Below are 18,361 nucleotides of genomic sequence, written 5' to 3' on the forward strand. Positions count from 1 at the left end.
ATAGCCCTCCATAAAGTAAAGGCTTCCACATTTCCCTACAAATATTATATTGGCTCCCACATAGCACTCCAAATATTATGGCCACCATATAGCCTTCCATATAGTATACTGAGCCCCACATTGCCTTTCATATAGTAAAATGCACTTCCATAGTCCTCCATATAGTATACTGCGCTCCCCATAGTCATCCATATAGTATTCTGTGCTTCCCGTAGTTATCCATATAGTTTTCTGCGCTCCCTGTAGTCCTCCATATAGTATACTGCGCTCCGCATAGTTCCCCATATAGTATACTTAACTCCCCATAGTGCGCATAGTATTATGGCCACCACAACTGGGGGAAAAAAAATGCAATACTTGCCTCTCGTTCTGAAGTGCCACATACCTCAGAGCAGCAGGTTTCATGTAGATATGTAATCGCGTGTACTGCGCTGAGACGTCAAACGCCCAGCAAGAATGATTATTAAGGAAAAAGTGTCAGCTGATGCTTCCTCTTCCATAATTTCTTTTAACTGTTTAGGCATCCAGCATACCAATAGAGTTGAATGTGCAATGATGGGTGGGGATGGGTCCCGTGCCAGTTGTGGCACAGGGCCCCGCGACTCGCACGCCCTATAACAGCCACGAGGCCTGCCACCATTGGCAGTATGCATTGACTGCAAGCCAAATTTGCTGATGGAGGTTTGGGAGCTTCAACGGAATCACCATGTAGAGCCAAATAGGTCGAGTTCAATCAGGAAAGCAGGTGGGTGCCTATCCTTCTGGCGACCACAGCATACCATGGAAAAGAAAAGGGTGGTTTCACGCCGCTCTCACCTGGGGGTGGGACCCCGCGTCCGACGTAACCACTTCTGGCGCCACGGCCGCTCTGGGGGTCCCGTCGAGCGCGCACCTCTCGTACTTAGTTCCATGGCTGCACAAAGTAACTAGTGCGCTCTTCTTGGTTCTAGCTGCAGCTTTGTCCTCTCTATGGTCCTGGAGGACCTGATAAGGAAGTCCCTGTGCTCCTGCCCTATATCAGGCTACCTCTTCCTATGGGAGGTGCCTGATTATTGTTGTGCTTCATGGCTTTGTCTGCTTGGGTCCTTGCCTGGCTGTGCGCTGTATTCGGGTCCTCTGCCTTGTCCTCTGTTCCTGAATTCTGCCTTGTGCTCCGTTCATACACTCTGCTCTGTGCTCTATTGTGCATCACTGCACATGCTCTGCCTCTGCTCTGTGCTCTGTCTAACTCAGTACTCTGGTGTGCTCCTTTGCACGTGCCCTGCTTTGCTCTCACACGGGCGTGCTTGTCTGTGCATGCCATACGTGCCATCGTGTACCCACCTTGCACTACCCTGTTTCTAGCGCGCACTCGTGTACACACCTTGTATTGTCCAGTACTCTCCGTGCTTCCATACACTCGCCCTGTACCCTACGTGTCCATGCTTTGCACATCCCCTGTTGCTATACACTCACTCGTGTCTCCTGTGAGCCGGCCACCTGGTGCCAGCAGTGGTGGTACCTTACCCCATGGCCTTGCCCCTGACACTCCCTGTATAGGGGGTGGTCCTCACCAGGTCAGCTCGCCCTGGGAGGGTTGGTGCCACGACCCAAAGGGTCCACTCCAGGAGTCGTCACAGGTGGCGGCACACCACTATAGGTAAAATCCCTAAAACTTTATTCAGGCATATCGAGCCAACGATAAAATGTAGTGAACCTGACGCGTTTCAGGTGCGTGAGATGCAGCTTTACTCATAGGATATAAAACTAAAATAACAGCGAGAATATATAAAAACATAGAACCAATCAAAAAAATGTTATATCATTAATTACATATGTGCAAGGTGTGTGAGTGAAACACTGCTACGAAAACAGAGTTAATAGATCTAAAACAAATCATTTCTTGAGTCCATTCCCTTCGGATATTTCATATCCAACTTTAAGATCCAAAAAGCCTCTTGTGTGGTTAACAGTCTTTGTCTATTTCCACCCCGAATGGGATTATAAACTTTCTCAAAAGCAAAAAAAGTAAAATGAGCTGTATTATCCCCCTGATGGACATTTACAAAGTGCTTAGAAGCACCAGCCTAAACAACATTTTTATTTTGAATATTAGTAAGATGTTCGGCTATGCGTTTTTTTTTTAATTTTTTTTTTTCGTGTGGTGTAACCATCATATTGCATTCTGCATAATGAACAATAAATGCAATATACCACGTATTGCAATTGATAAAACACGTGATATCCTGTGAAAAACCTGAAGAGGATTTAATGAATTTGGTTTTATCCATTGCATAAGCGCATACATTGCAGCGGTTACCGGCACATTTGTAAAAGCCGGTTGTGGATAACCATGTCTTGGGACTTGAGTGCTGTTTTAGAAGACTGAGAAAAAAGGCATTGCTTAAGCTGAAACCCCTATATATCTGCAGCCAGTGCTGATGATCTGGCGTAATTTATCGTCTTGGTTCATCACCGATAAATATTTTTAATCAATTGAACTTGAGGACTGTATGGAGTGGAGCATGTTCTTCCAGATATTCAGACTCTGCAATAAGATCTATTGGAAAATAAAGATCTAGGTTGTCTGCATACTTTATTAAGTGCCGCTTTGATATCATAACTACTATAGCCTCTGTCAGATTATAATTGTTTATTAACAATTTGGCTTTCTTGTGAAAAAATACTTTGATCAGAACATAACTGTTTAACCCTACTGAATTCACAAAAGGGATCGCTTTAATTGTATGTTTGGGATGGGAAGAGGAAGAAAGGAGTAAGGCATTTCCTGAATTACACACTTCTGTGCACAGAAGTGTGTATCTTCTGTGCAATTGTGTCACGCGTTATAAATGTATCCAAAAACGGAACTTTGTCCCCAATATCACTAATGGTAAAAGATAAATTTAAATCATTAGAATTCAAATAATTATGAAATTTAACCAAATCTGATGGGGAACCCTGCCAGATAAATATCAGGTCGTCCACTTATCTGCCAAACCAAAAAATGTCATCAAAAAATGGATTGGAATCAACAAAGAAGAATTGTTTTTCCCACCAAGCCATGTAGTGGTGTGACACCACCCTTTTCTTTTCCAAAATCTGCTGATAGTTTGTCTGAAGGTGGCTGTGTATAGAAGAAAAAAAATCTGACTGACAAACATAATGATTGTAGCATAGAAATAAATATCTGAAAGACAACAACATTATAAGGGAACTAAGGGGTATTCATTTAGGATGACTACAACAGATAAGGAAGAGGAGAATATCTGTTGGTGTAAATGATTTAAGGCTGGGTTCACATTAGCGTTCGGGGGCTCTGCAGACAGCTGCGTACTTCCTCCCTGAAGCTCCACCCACTTCCACATTTCTTCTGTTTAGGTCCGCCTACTTCTGCATGCGCCCCTATGTTTAACATTGTGTACACAGGACATGCAGATGCGTTGTTTTGACGCACCCACCGACCACACGGGAACGCAACAAGTTGCATTCCCTTGCGGTCGGCGGGCACGTCAAAACGATGCATCCACATACATCTGTATGTCCTACATACACAATGTTAAGCATAAGGACGCATGCATAAGTAGGTGGACCTAAACGGAAGAAATGCAGAAGTGGGCGGAGCTTCAGAGAGGAAGTATGCAGCCGTCCGCAAAGCCCCCAAACGCAAATGTGAACCCAGCCTAACTTAGACTTGCTTTATAATCTTTTGTGAGTTGTCATATTGGTCAGAAATCTGTAGTAAGTGCAGCTTAAACGTTTTACAATTTAAATGCCACATCCTAGATATTGCTGAATAAAATATTCCAGTTGTAAATCTTTGTTCTCAGCACATTCCACTATGTAATCTATATAAATTAAACTGAATATCAAGCCACGCCCACTCTACATAGCCCCACTCACTCCACACGCAAAGCCCTGTATAATAAATATCTAATATATATATTTCATAGGCACATCTTCTTGACCACAACAGGTTACACTTCCTGTGTTGCCCATAGCAAGCAATCAGTAAGCATCTTTAATTTCACCAGAGCTGTTTAAAAGATGAAATTTGAGCTGTGATTGGTTGCTATGAGCAACAGTTTTCTTTGTAGACAGTTGTGGTAACTGAGATCTATTATTCTTATCATTTCTATGGTGTTATCGCCTTTTGTAAAGCTGGGAATGACTATTACCGTGCCGACACAGACCACCCTCTGACACAGACTGCAGGGGGAGCCCAGTATCAGGAACTTCTTTGGAATGAAGCGTTTCATTAACTTAAAAATTCAACCACAGATTAAAAAAAGAAATGCAAGACGGATTTCTCGGATTTCTTTTTATTGAATATTTTTTTTCCGAAATATAGCCACTAAAAGTTTCAATTGTTTTTTTTTTTGTTTTTGTTAAACATCTAATGTGCAGTTTGTCATTTTGATATTTTGATCTGACTTATGAACATTGTTAAATGTTTATTTCTAAATTTTTGAACTAGGGATATATATTAATTTGTTTTATATACTGCAAGTCCATAATATTACAGTATATAGGAATATTACTGATCTGCTATGAAAAGGAGATCACCTTCATAGAAGCACCAAGGGCTCCTGGCTGCCATTGCAACCCATTAGCTCCCGTGCTAGTGACTAGCTGCATCTTATAAATGGCTAAACAGCAATGATTGTAACTCACGCCAATCAAACGTACAGTCATGCTTAATATTTAGTTCCTGTTCCCTCTAACAAGCGGCATTGACTTGCTATGATGCAACAGTTTTTGTATGATGCAATCACTTACAGGTAAAGCTCACCTTGGATGCCCTCCATTAATGCTGACTTTCCTGGTAACACATCGCCACTTAAATGTTTGATTCTCTAAATCAAGAGAAAGCTGAAAGACCCTATAAGTGAAAGAGTTGAATTCTGAGATTTGTTTTTGTTGCAGGTCCTTCACTTCTGGTTTACAATAATGAGATGTTTAGTGACCGTGACTGGGAAGGAATCCAGAAACCCGGGAACAGCATTAAACGCAAAGACCCGGACACTGTGGGGAGATTTGGACTGGGCTTTAACTCTGTATATCACATGACAGGTTAGTCTGAAATCTATTCCATGTGTATTCCTGAATTGTTTGATTTCTGCTGGACAAAATAAAAAAAAAAACAATTATGGGACACGTGTACAATCGACTGTCTTGTCCCATGACTAGGAATCCTATTGTATTGTTATGCTGCTTTGAACCAGTTTGCCCCTTTTAGAGGTTTGTCCTGTCTCTCTCCCTGTAGCCTAGCTCTGATGTATATAGCCCCTCCCTTCTTCCCCATTTAGTGTTTGTCACCCATTTTGCTAGGTTCATCTCTGTATATATCTGGATCAGAATTGTCTTTTTATCTACTGCAGCTACTGCTGTTACTATTGTGCGTAACACAAGAATTCAGCCAGAGAATAAACTTCTGGAATCTTCATACATGCCTCTGCAGTCGAGTTACAGCTATCTGATGACGTTCTTGGTGTGACTACTAGTTAAATACAGAAATCTATAGCAATGCGGTCTCAAGAACCCCACACTCACAGCCTAGTTATGGAGTCAGAATCGACGGGGATTGTCCAGCTATTGTTTTCATTATAATAGGTTGCATGCATGAGACCGGCCGATCATGCAGAAGTCTCAACAGGTATATGCAGATGCATCGCCGTCAGCGTGGTACCAGACAACCTCGGTGACAGTGTGACTCAGGTCATGCAATGCAGTTTTGGTGAAGTCTATCGGCACAGCTGCCTCAATCAATAAGCAACTACATCTCAAGCTTTTAACCAGCCTTCACGGGCAACAAAGTTGTATTCGTTAATTTGTCCTTTTCCCGGCAATTAAAATAATTAATTTACACTAAATATAACATTGTATCAAAACACATTCCCACATAAATACATATAGGGAAGAAAAGAGGGTCCAATGCACAATAATTAATTTTACAATTAAATAATTTTATTAAATCAAAATCTTAAAAATTCAAGCAGATGGAACAAAAATCTCTTGCTAACAAAGGAATTCAATGGTGCATCCTGTATGGAGCCTTCATAGTGGAGCAAAATTGTATTTATCCTGACTCAGTCCACCCCAAAGTACCATGCTATGAAGCAATTTTACCATAAACATGTAGTGTTAAAGTGCAAGTGCTTAGTTTAAGAGGCTATATAAAGTTAGATTGTTTGCAAGTATTAATGTAAGGTACAAGATCGGTTAAATAGAGCCACATAAAGCAAAGATACTTACAGCGTGCCCAGTGTCTTTTAAATGTAGGTACAGCAAGCCACTACCCCGACAACGCCGTTTTGCCTAATGCTTTTTCAAAAGGGACGTGGTATTTCAGCTAATAACGTGTCTTTAAATATCCCATTGAAGTGTAGTGATTGGCTAACACATTGGTGGTCAGCGGATGTCGGCGCATGTCAGTTCAAAACATCCTTCCTATGGTAAATGTGACTTCCGGTAGTGCCGCGCTGGAACGCATACGTGGACCGCATGGCATTTCATAATGCACAGGACCGGAAGTCATGGCGACGTTAGAGCAGGCATGCGCATAAACTGACACCAATGAGAGGTGAGCGTCTATAGGTGATTGTGGAGATAGACGGCAGTCGTATCGTGAAAAAGGGCCGCTACCATGGATGAAGTAAACGGATATGCCGGTAACGAACTATGGGGAATTGTACTTGCAGTGTATTGATGTAGTAGAAAATAGGGGGGGGGGGGGGGGGGGGGGCGTTCCCATGGATAGATAAATGAAGAAAAATCCTGAAATGGGTTCTATAGAAAACAACGCTGTAGTGACATTTGAAATAAAAACATATTGTCATTAAATATGATGATAAGCAGAAAATCCAAAGTTTAATGAGCGAGACCCATGAATAATCATGGAGCATTGCAAAGTGATAGTGCAAAGAAATTAATATTAACATAGACAAAATACAGTGCCATTAAGCATAAAAATATATCAAGAGTCTAATTTTTAATCAAAAGAAAAACATGAGTAATCATGGAACTATGCATATATCAATTTTAAAGTGATGGTGCAATATAATTAAATTAATATGAAAGTGCCACCAACCAAAAAATTTGATTACAGCATTTAATAAAAATGGTAGTGCATACTAAATGAAATACATTATAAAAAAATGACGGTTCCCAGATTATCATACTCATTACCCACATTTTCACACTAGGTGCAATGTGGTATATGAATACCTATACGTAGATTTTCAAGCAACTTCTTGTTCCTCCCCCATGCAAACACAAAAGGCATCACAGCACATACATTACAAGACAATTAAAGGGGAACTCTACATAGTCAAACAATGCAAACAGAGCACATCAATAATATACAGACATTTCCCAGGAAGACATTGAAACGTAAGTATACTATCCGAGTACCCCACAAAGTGCACGGGAAGGAGAGTGGGAAGGCAATAAGGTACTCCACCACCTCATTACACTCCAGCAGGAATTGGCACCTGTCCATACTGCCAAAAGTACCAATTCCTGGTTTAAAACTGCCAAAGCAACCTGGGCTTGCATAACCCCTCAGCAGTGCCAAAGACTGATTGCCTCCATGCCACGCCACATTGATGCAGTAATTGATACAAAAGGAGCCCTGACCAGGTACTGAGTGCATTTACTGAACATACATTTCAGTAGGCCAACATTTCAGATTTTAAAATCCTTTTTCAAGCTGGTGTTAAGTATTCTAATTTACTGAGATAATGACTTTTGGGTTTTCTTTGGCTGTAAGCCATAATCATCAACATTAACACAAATAAACACTTGATATAGATCACTCTGTGTGTAATGACTCTATATACACTGCTCAAAAAAATAAAGGGAACACTTAAACAACAGAATATAACTCCAAGTAAATCAAACTTCTGTGAAATCAAACTGTCCACTTAGGAAGCAACACTGATTGACAATCAATTTCACATGCTGTTGTGCAAATGGAATAGAAAACAGATGGAAATTATTGGCAATTATCAAGACACCCTCAATAAAGGAGTGGTGCTGCAGGTGGGGACCACAGACCACATCTCAGTACCAATGCTTTCTAGCTGATGTTTTGGTCACTTTAGAATGTTGGTTGTGGTTTCACACTCATGGTAGCATGAGACGGACTCTACAACCCACACAAGTGGCTCAGGTAGTGCAGCTCATCCAGGATGGCACATCAATGCGAGCTGTGGCAAGAAGGTTTGCTGTGCCTGTCAGCATAGTGTCCATAGGTTGGAGGCGCTACCAGGAGACGTGGAGGGGGCCGTAAGAGGGCAACAACCCAGCAGCAGGACCGCTGCATTAGCCTTTGTGCATGGAGGAACAGGAGGAGCACTGCCAGAGCCCTGCAAAATGACCTCCAGCAGGCCACAAATGTTCATGTGTCTGCACAAATGGTTAGAAACCAACTCCATGAGGATGGTCTGAGTGCCCGACGTCCACAGATGGGGGTTGTGTTCACAGCCCAACAGCGTGCAGAACGCCTGGCAGTTTTAAGCTATTTTTAAGGAAGATAGCTACTAGTGATGGGTGAGCACTAAAATGCTCGGGTGCTTGTTGTTCGGGTCAAGCAAATTGAAATACTCGGGTACTTGGACAGAACAACGAGCCCAATGTAAGTCTATGGGAGACCTGAGCATTTTTACCGCGATCCCCCGGGGGTCCTTTTAGGCTCTAAAAACATCTGAAAATGATGTAAACACTTCTGAAATGACACGGGGACATCATGGGGATCGTCCCTGGAAGCATTTGACTCCTAGTTCACAGCTTTAACCAATTGTTTCATGTCATTTTTACTGGTGCACCAAAAAACATACCAAAATGAAACCAAAACGGATTTTGCAGGGAAATATGTTAAGGTACATCCTTTCCAGGTAATGACTTGTATATAAGGCAAAATAACCCCTGACTAAAATGTTCCTCCCCCACTTGGGCTATGTTCAGACGCAGCATTTTTAAAGCGTTTTTCCACTTTAACATTTCTTTCAACCAAAACAAATGCATTCACTGGGAAATGTCATTGTAACATTTACCAACCCTAGCTGGCCATGTGGTGTGTGACACACATAAGCAGACATATCTTGTTTCATTTATGAAGGAGGGACTCTTAAAGTCACAAAGGCTATTTTTACAGGGACATCAGGCAGCATTAATCTGCTTAAAGAGCCATTATTAAACAGTAGGTCTCCTAAACTTTTGTAGCCTATGCAGTTAGTTGATGGGCTGCTAAGAATTACGATGCACCCCAATACCCCTTTCATGAGATGTCCAGGAGGGCCTCCATAAAAAATGTTGCATTGAATGCCTGCCTGCCCTGCTACCAAGTCATATGCACCCCAATAAGCTTTTGAACCCACATACTGGATGCGCCAAGGAAAATCCACCTCACATTATGCATTTAGTACTCCCGTACTCTTTCTGTAGGCATTGACAGGCATGTCCTGCTGCCAAGTCATATGCACTCCAATACGCCTTGGAACCCACATACAGGATGGGCCCTGGAAAATCCACCTCACATTATGCATTTTGTACTCCCATACTATTTCCTTATGCAGTGACAGCATTTGGTTTGTTTCTCCTTTTTTCGAGACCCATAAAGGTGTTGTGTTTTTTTTTTTTTTTTTTTTTTTTTTTTTTTTTAGTTTTTCAGTTGATTGGGCTGTATGAGTTCTTGGTGATACAAAAATGTGCGACATATGAAGTGTACATCACTTCTTATTGCATTTTGTAGTGGCGTTGTGGCAAATTAAGCTAGTAATTGGAGTTTGCTATAAGCCTCCTAACATACCCATTGGAAAAGCCTTTTGTTTATAGCAAACTCAAAGTAGCACCAGCACCAAAGATATCCATACCCATATGACTCCACTCTGTCACAGCTCCCCCCCCCCCCATGTACTCATTGAGCGCAGGTCTTAAGTTAGGTTTCACAAAAATACACACCCATCCGCCTTTATCTTACCTAATCTCTCAAAGCAGAGGTGGGGATGGCCTGAGATGATCTTTTCGCTGGCCCCCGGGCAGATTCACGCAGACTTCATTGCTCTGGGTGACAGCTGCAATTTGAAGGCTGCCAGACCCTTAATTTCATTTTGCTCTGTGAGCTCGCACACACAGAATTTACTACTGAACTTTGCGGCACATGCAATGAAAGATTATGTCCTCAGGTGCCAGTGTCAAGATGTACTTTGTTGACAGAGCACTCCCGTCCTACAGATGTATCCCATGATGTCTATGCTACAGCCTCAGCATCTCCTGTGATGCATATACAGGAGTCTTTGTCTATGTGATGTATACAACGCTCTTTGTGTCTCCTATGTGTATATGACATGATCGGTGTCTCCTATATGATGTATATACTGAAGGCCTCCCACTGCTTGAGTTCTATATATGTAACGTGAGCAGTGAGGGACCTGCAGTGCAATAGATTCGAGTTTGGTACAACTTACTGTGGCACGTTCTTTACAAAACTTATCACAAAGTCACCTACACTCCATACTGACATGAACTTGGAAAATGAGTTACGAGTAGAAACATCATCAATGTTGTCTAACATCACAGCTGCACCAAAGTGAAGCTGTTCCAGCCATCACATTAAGGTGGAGTTAATTAAATGGTTGACCAAATATATCAGGATAATTGTCAAGTTGATGATTTTGTGGAGCCCCCGAAGGATCGTATAAATACCCAATTGGCCGTTTGCAGAATAAAGGTTAAAGGATAGGAAAATGACGCATCCAGTGGGAAAAAAAAATAAAATGACTTATCCTCCCTTTCAAAGTTTCTATTCAAATGAGCTTTTCTATTACATGTGAACAGCTTAATGGAGAGGACAAGTCACATGATGGCTGCAGGATCAAGTCTATAGAGGTGTACAGCTACGCTCTCAAATTGCCAGTGTTGCGGATTTTCCTCTAGTATCTCTTACTCCAAGTGATCACTGTGTGCCCACGATGTGATTTTCGGCGCGAAAACGTTTAAAAATGTTGTACAGGACGCACCCCATGCATTCCTATGGCATTCCGCACATGCTGTGCTAATGCTGCGCTTTTTCCCACGGAGGAATCGCATCGCGGAAAAAATCGCAGCATGATCATTCTTTTGTGCGGAATCGCAAAGAATTGCCGCGATTCCGCACCCATAGGAATGCATGAGAATCGCTTACTTCCCGCATGTGGCTATGCCCACCATGCGGGAAGTTAAGCGTCTCATGTGCGGTTGGTACCCACGGTGTGGAGTAGAGGAGACTCTCCTCCATGCCCTGGGTACTATACCTCTGTAAAAATAAAAAATCTTGGTATATTTACCTTCCGAAGTCCCGCGCTGCATTCCCAGGCCTCAGCGTTCCCAGTAATGCCTTGTGGCAAGGTCCTGTGATGACGAAGTCTCGCGAGACTCTAGCGGTCTCGCGAGATCGCTATAGTAACGCGAGACCAACGTCATCACAGGTCTCGCAAGGCATCGCTGGGAACGCTGAGGCCCGGGATGGCAGCGCGGGACGTCGGAAGGTAAATATACCCAGATTTTTTTATTTTATTTTTTTTTTTAATATTTTTATCATTTTTAACATTTTATCTTTTACTATTGATGCCGCATAGGCGGCCTCAATAGTAAAAAGCTGGTCACACTTGTCAAGCACTATGTTTGACGAGTGTGACCAACCTGTCAATCACTTTCCAAGCGATGCTTTAAATCGCTTGGAAAGTGCTTGAGAAAATCGCGGCAAAATCGCGAACAGAATCACTGTGAAATCGCGCGGAAAAAAACACGCGATTTCTGGGAAGGAGTCCGGTTTTCATTGTGCGTTTTAAAACGCTACATGGGCCCATAGCCTAAGGGCCCCTGCTGGCTGTGGATTAGGCCACTTTTCCATAGGCGCAGGACGCATCTAGCATGGACAGACAGCAGAAATGGTCACCGCAAAGAAAAACTGGGAAGCAGTCCTATGATTCACTGCCACTGACATCAGATTATTCGGAGACCATTGCCATGCCTTGTTACAGGCAACAGGGACCCTATACATTAACAGGTTTTAGGGTTAGGTGAATTTATACTTTGAGAGACACAACATGGCAGCTCATGACCTGTTAAGAAATGTTGTAATAAAGTGGCAAACCCATTTAATAGTTGACTTCCATCCCACCTATTGGACCTTACTGATGTTACCTGCATGTACAGTAATAACAGCAAAGTTTGATGAGATGTGACGTGGACATGCCAAATTTCTGCACTTCTTTCTCTAATGCCTTTTGTTGGTTTAAAAAAAAATTGCATACTTTTATGATTGATGCATTAGGTTGTATTACAAAGCTTGATTGGTTCAAGTAATATAGCACCCATAGACCGCTATGGGTCCATGCTGCACCCATGCCTCCATTTTCCTATGACTGTGCACACTTTTTTTTTTTTTTTTTCATAATCTATGAAAACAAAGAAATTGTCATCTTTCATCCTATGCTAGCAAATACAGGTGTCTCCCCAAAAAGCATTGCTTATAAGAAAGTATACAAGGCTTCATGGAGGCACCATACAGTAGTCCGCAGGGTGCATGTGTTATTACATACATTTTCTAAAGATTTGTATATATTCTTTTGACTTTTGTCTTGTGCAGATTATCCAGCCATCTTCAGTGGAAAAAATATAGGGATTCTTGATCCACAAGAAAATCTATTCTACCGAGGAGGTCGTTTATGGAACCTTGAAAAAAAAGATCAGTATAGAGAAGATTTAAGGAACCAATTTCAACCATTCAAAAATGTTTTGGACAAACTTGGTTTAGGTTGTTGGGAGGAAATCCTTGAGTCGGGCTGTTTTAATGGAACTCTCTTCTGCTTTCCTCTTCGACTGTGCTCATCAGAGATATCTGAGAACTTATATAGTTTCGAAAGGGTTGAAGAACTATTTGCATCGTTTATGAAAGATTCTGGTATTGCCCTTCTTTTTCTTCGACATGTTACAAGCATTTCTTTGAAGAAAATTGGAAAAAATGGAATAATGGAAACTCTTCTTACCGTTAATGTATGTTCTGAAAACCTACTAGGCACAGAATGTGCAGGATTTCCAATACAAACAGTTTGTAAAGTTGTTTCTCTAAAGCACATGGACAACAAAGTGGAAGAATGTAAATGGCTGGTAACTACCAGCAAAGATCAAGACAATGTGTTTCTAGAACTGACAGAGTTAAGCAACAAACTGTGCAACAGACCTGTCCTAGATCTGGCCTTCCCATTATCGAAGCATGATAGGGATTTATTTGGGGGTCGCCTGCATTGCATTCTCCCACTTCCTGACAAAGAAGAAAATCAAACTGGACTGCCATGCCTTATTAATGGATGTTTTGACCTTACTGATGACAGGAGAAGTTTGAAGTGGCCTGAAATTGACCAACAGCATGATGAAGGTGCTAAATGGAACCAGATCTTAGTAGAAAAAGTCTTACCTTTGATTTATCTACAGGCAGTAAAAAATAGTGTGTCTTTAGTGAAGGCATCAAAGATTACAGTGGACATGTCATACAGCATTTGGCCAATTCCTGAAAATACCACACACAAATCAAGATGGCACCATATAGTAGGAAAGATTGCCCTTTGCCTCAAAAAAGAAAGAGTACTGCAAACAATGGATACCGCCGAGTGGATAACTGCAAAGGAAGCTGTGTTCTTGATGGTTGAAAACATGGACATCCATAATTGTTTAGAGGAATTGCTTCTCCTTTTAAATGTTCCTCTTGTTAAAGTTCCAAGTCATGTCATTGACATTCTTCAGTTGGCTATGAAAGACAGGACCGATTTGAATATTGTGTCTCCAAAGTTTGTGAGAAACCTTTTGCATAAGGATGATTGGCTCCAGCTTCCAGCTGAGAAGAAATTGTTGCTTCTGAAGTACACAATCAGTGATGGACGACATGATGAACTACTGAACCTGAAACTGCTGCCACTATCTGATGGATCATTCACATGCTTCCAAAATACAGAGTTAAACGGCGTTTTCTACATTGACAGCAAAGAGTTGCCAAGGTAAAGCATGATTTGTACACTTGATATTAATTTTCCTATATGCATAAATTAAGTTGCATTATACTCAGCTACTGTAAAATTACTATCTCTGTCAGGGTCCAGCTTGGGGTATTGGAATGGACAGGGGTTGCCTGTTTGCAGTTGGCTCACTACTAGCTGCAGATTGCAGACTGTAAGGATAAGTTCACAGGAACCTTTTTTTCCACGTTTTCGCGGCGGTTTTAAACGCGTGATTTTGCCGCGAAAAATAATGCATCCCATGCATTCCTATGGGGTTCAGCAATGCTGTGCTGATGCTGCGTTTTTTTCCGCGGCGGAATTGCTTCGCGGTAAACGCAGCAATCTCATTAATTTAGCGGAATCGCGGAGATCCCGCACCCATAGGAATGCATTGTTCTGCTTACTTTTCCGCATGTGGCTGTGCACACCATGCGGAAAATAAGCACAACATTTGCGGATAGTACCCACGGTCCGGAGGAGAGGAGACTGTCCTCCGGGCTGTGGGTACCATATCCCTGTAAAGAATAGAATTTAAAATAAAAAATATTGTTATTCTTACCTTCCGACATCCCACGCAGCCTTCCCGCCGTTCTCCACGCTCCCGGTCCCAGTAATCCTTTGCGAGAATGACCGCGATGGCGTCCATTCTCGCGGGATCGCGACATCTCGCGGTCATTCGCGATGACGTCGGAGCGCGAATGACCGAGACGTCACGATCCTGCGAGAACGGATGCCATCGCGGTCATTCTCGCAAAGGATTACTGGGACCGGGAGGGTGGAGAGAGGCGGGAAGGCTGCGTGGGACGCCGGAAGGTAAGAATAACAATTTTATTTTTTTTATTATTTTTTACATCCTATCTTTTACTACTGAGGCTGCATAGGCAGCCTCAGTAGTAAAAAGTTGGTCACACTTGTTTGACTTTGACGAGTGTGACCAACCTGGCAATGAGTTCTCCAAGCGATGCTCCAGATCGCTTGGAAAACGCTAGCATTCTGCAAGACAATTGCGCTTGCAAAACGCTAGTTTTTCCGCGGGAAAATAGCGGGAATTTAAAATGCGATTTTTCCCGCGGAATGGAATCCGGAATTCTCGCGGTAATTTCCACGAGCGTTCCGCTACGTGTGAACGTAGCCTAAGGGATGACGAAAGGCTGGCAATGAATTCATGGGTATTGAATTAAAGAAATTTCTCAACAATTACAAGCATTTTCAGTGCCTTTTTGGGGACTTTTTGTTTACACAAGCATATTGTGGTGGGTTTTTTTTTGTTTTTTTTTATAGAGGAGCCTTTAGGAACATGCTTTAAAGAGAAGCCATACATATTCAAAACGTGCTACATTTGGCAAAAAAAACACAAACAAAGCACAGAATGACAAATGTGCAAAAATACCTTGCAGTAAGACATATGATAGTAGTCAGCAAGTGCTGATAAAAGGTAATAACAAATACAGGGTATTTGAGTCGATACGTTTTTTTGCAAAAAAATGTATGCCAAGCTGCTCCACCTCGTCAAGGTAACCCGTATTGAAGCAGTCCCTATCTAATGTATTTAAAACCTGAACATATGAACAGTGTCTAAATGAGCAGGATTAAGACAGGTGCTTTCTAGTATGGGCATGTGGTGCAAGACGGCTCCTTATGTGCATTTTGCAAAAAAAAGCATAAACCAAAATACAAAAATTCAGCAAAGCCACAACTAAGTGTTTAATATTTTGCGACAAAAACCACTGTCATTGATTCATGAAGATGGCCTTGATGAAGAATGCGCTGGAATAAAAGGAGCCAAATTCATAAAGAGGCATGCAGAAAACGTTTAAAAAAACAGATGCATCCAAATTTGATCCATGAGCCATCATTGTTGCATCTGTTTTTCAACGAGGCGCTCTAGAAGTATTAGTGATCTGTAATATTCATTCAGTACATGACTGTGTGTCTGCATTACAGATCTTTATAAACACATCATTCAAATACACTCACAAAACAGAGTGGGAACTGGGGGAGGAAAATTAGGGAGAGGATAAGGATAAACACGCAAATCAACTCCATGCAGATATCTTTTGAAAAACTCTTAAACTGCCTACTCCAAATGCTGAGCTTTCTCCAACTCAAACCAGGAAGTTGTAGCTATCGCTGGCAACTCCTGAGTGCCAGTGGTCAGGAAATATACCAGAGAAGAGTGGGCAACACAGAACAGCTGAGACTATTCAGGATGGAGAGCTCCAGGAGATCAACTGAATTGATTAACCCTTGCAATGACAGAGCAACGAAAACCTGACCTGTCTAATAGGCTGGTGAAAAAGTTCTAATTAGTGCAGGGGTTCGTGTAACCAGATGCCTCTATCTTCTAACCCCATGAAATTTTAAAAGGATATTTCCTTCTGAGGCCTTGTGTATTGAAGAATATGCTCTAAATATATAACAGATGAGGGTTCTAATTCCAGGACTCCAACCTGGAACTGAGTGATAAGGGTCCTCTTCTTCCCCATTCATACTGCACAAAGGTAGAGACCTTGCATGCAGCTCTCTCCATTGTAAACCAAGCGAGCTGCTGAACAGTCCAAGAGCTTAATTACTCCCATTAAACAACAAAGATGGTAGCTGCATATGTGTATGGCCACCTCTAACTCTCTAAACATCACCTGCTCCATACAGAAGTGTCTCTGCTCTAACACTGAGTACCCAGCTTCTTTATCTTTTCCATTGAAAATACATGTGAGCAGGTATCAGCCATAGACAAGTAGGTGACCAGATAGTTGAGGGTTGCAAGAATGACATCACAGATCACATGGGGAACCCTTGGTTTCATGTAGTGCAGCCATTGCTGTTAGAGTTGGACTAATATGCATGATGCTCTGTTAAAGGGATGGCTCCATGAGCAACATGTATCATCCATTCACAGGATAGCAGATAAACGTATCCTTGTTTGAGGTCAAACTAGAATCACTTCTGATCCTAAGGATATGGGTCCTCAAAACCCCTGTATGTGTAATAATATGGCCAGGGGGTAGACACATCAGCACATTTCCGTACTCGCTGTGCTAGCAGCTGCTTCTTCCCTGGTGCGTCCACTCGACTACTTCAGCACCCAGACTTCTGCTGACACTTCATCAGTCACTTCTTCACTACGTTGCTGCAGATACCATACACTTCACTCTTCTTTGCACTGCTCAATTCTCCCACATCTATTATGGATGGCTAGGGATTCCATTTCACACAGTGTGGCAGCTATACAGCTCAGGCACTGACTATAATCAGGAAATCTCTCCAGCTAATTCCCAGCTACCATTCCTAAAATTAACCTCTAAAGTGTCCTACAACTGTGCTCTATTATGCAGTGTACTCAGTTCCCCCATCTAGGGGCCTTTTCCCTAACTGCACTGTCCCTAACTTACATATAATGCAAAGACATGTAAATACGTCGCATATATATATATATATATATATATATATATATATATATATATATATATATATATATATATATATATAATATACAGTGCCTACAAGTAGTATTCAACCCCCTGCAGATTTAGCAGGTTTACACATTCGGAATTAACTTGGCATTGTGACATTTGGACTGTAGATCAGCCTGGAAGTGTGAAATGCACTGCAGCAAAAAAGAATGTTATTTCTTTGTTTAATTTTTTTTTAAATTGTGAAAAGTTTATTCAGAGGGTCATTTATTATTCAACCCCTCAAACCACCAGAATTCTGTTTGGTTCCCCTAAAGTATTAAGAAGTATTTCAGGCACAAAGAACAATGAGCTTCACATGTTTGGATTAATTATCTCTTTTTCCAGCCTTTTCTGACTATTTAAGACCCTCCCCAAACTTGTAAACAGCACTCATACATGGTCAACATGGGAAAGACAAAGGAGCATTCCAAGGCCATCAGAGACAAGATCATGGAGGGTCACAAGGCTGGCAAGGGGTACAAAACCCTTTCCAAGGAGTTGGGCCTACCTGTCTCCACTGTTGGGAGCATCATCCGGAAGTGGAAGGCTTATGGAACTACTGTTAGCCTTCCACAGCCTGGACCGCCTTTGAAAGTTTCCTCCCGTGCCAAGGCCAGGCTTGTCCGAAGAGTCAAGGCTAACCCAAGGACAACAAGGAAGGAGCTCCGGGAAGATCTCATGGCAGTGGGGACATTGGTTTCAGTCAATACCATAAGTAACGTACTCCACCGCAATGGTCTCCGTTCCAGACAAGCCCGTAAGGTACCTTTACTTTCAAAGCGTCATGTCAAGGCTCGTCTACAGTTTGCTCATGATCACTTGGAGGACTCTGAGACAGACTGGTTCAAGGTTCTCTGGTCTGATGAGACCAAGATCGAGATCTTTGGTGCC

General features: G+C 42.0%; 1 protein-coding gene across 1 annotated transcript in view; it reads left to right on the forward strand.

Annotated features, from left to right (window-relative positions):
• LOC141082567 (sacsin-like) overlaps nucleotides 1–18,361 on the forward strand; it is a 95,596-nt gene that overhangs the window by 39,823 nt on the left and 37,412 nt on the right. Inside the window, exons 5-6 of the mRNA XM_073566538.1 lie at nucleotides 4,906–5,052; nucleotides 12,611–14,015. Of these exons, the coding sequence (XP_073422639.1) occupies nucleotides 4,906–5,052; nucleotides 12,611–14,015 (1,552 nt within the window). The remainder of the gene's footprint in view (nucleotides 1–4,905; nucleotides 5,053–12,610; nucleotides 14,016–18,361) is intronic.

The sequence above is a fragment of the Dendrobates tinctorius genome, unplaced genomic scaffold, assembly GCF_039654945.1.
Source record: "Dendrobates tinctorius isolate UK_male_01 unplaced genomic scaffold, ASM3965494v1 ptg000018l, whole genome shotgun sequence".
Taxonomy (NCBI): Eukaryota; Metazoa; Chordata; class Amphibia; order Anura; family Dendrobatidae; genus Dendrobates; species Dendrobates tinctorius.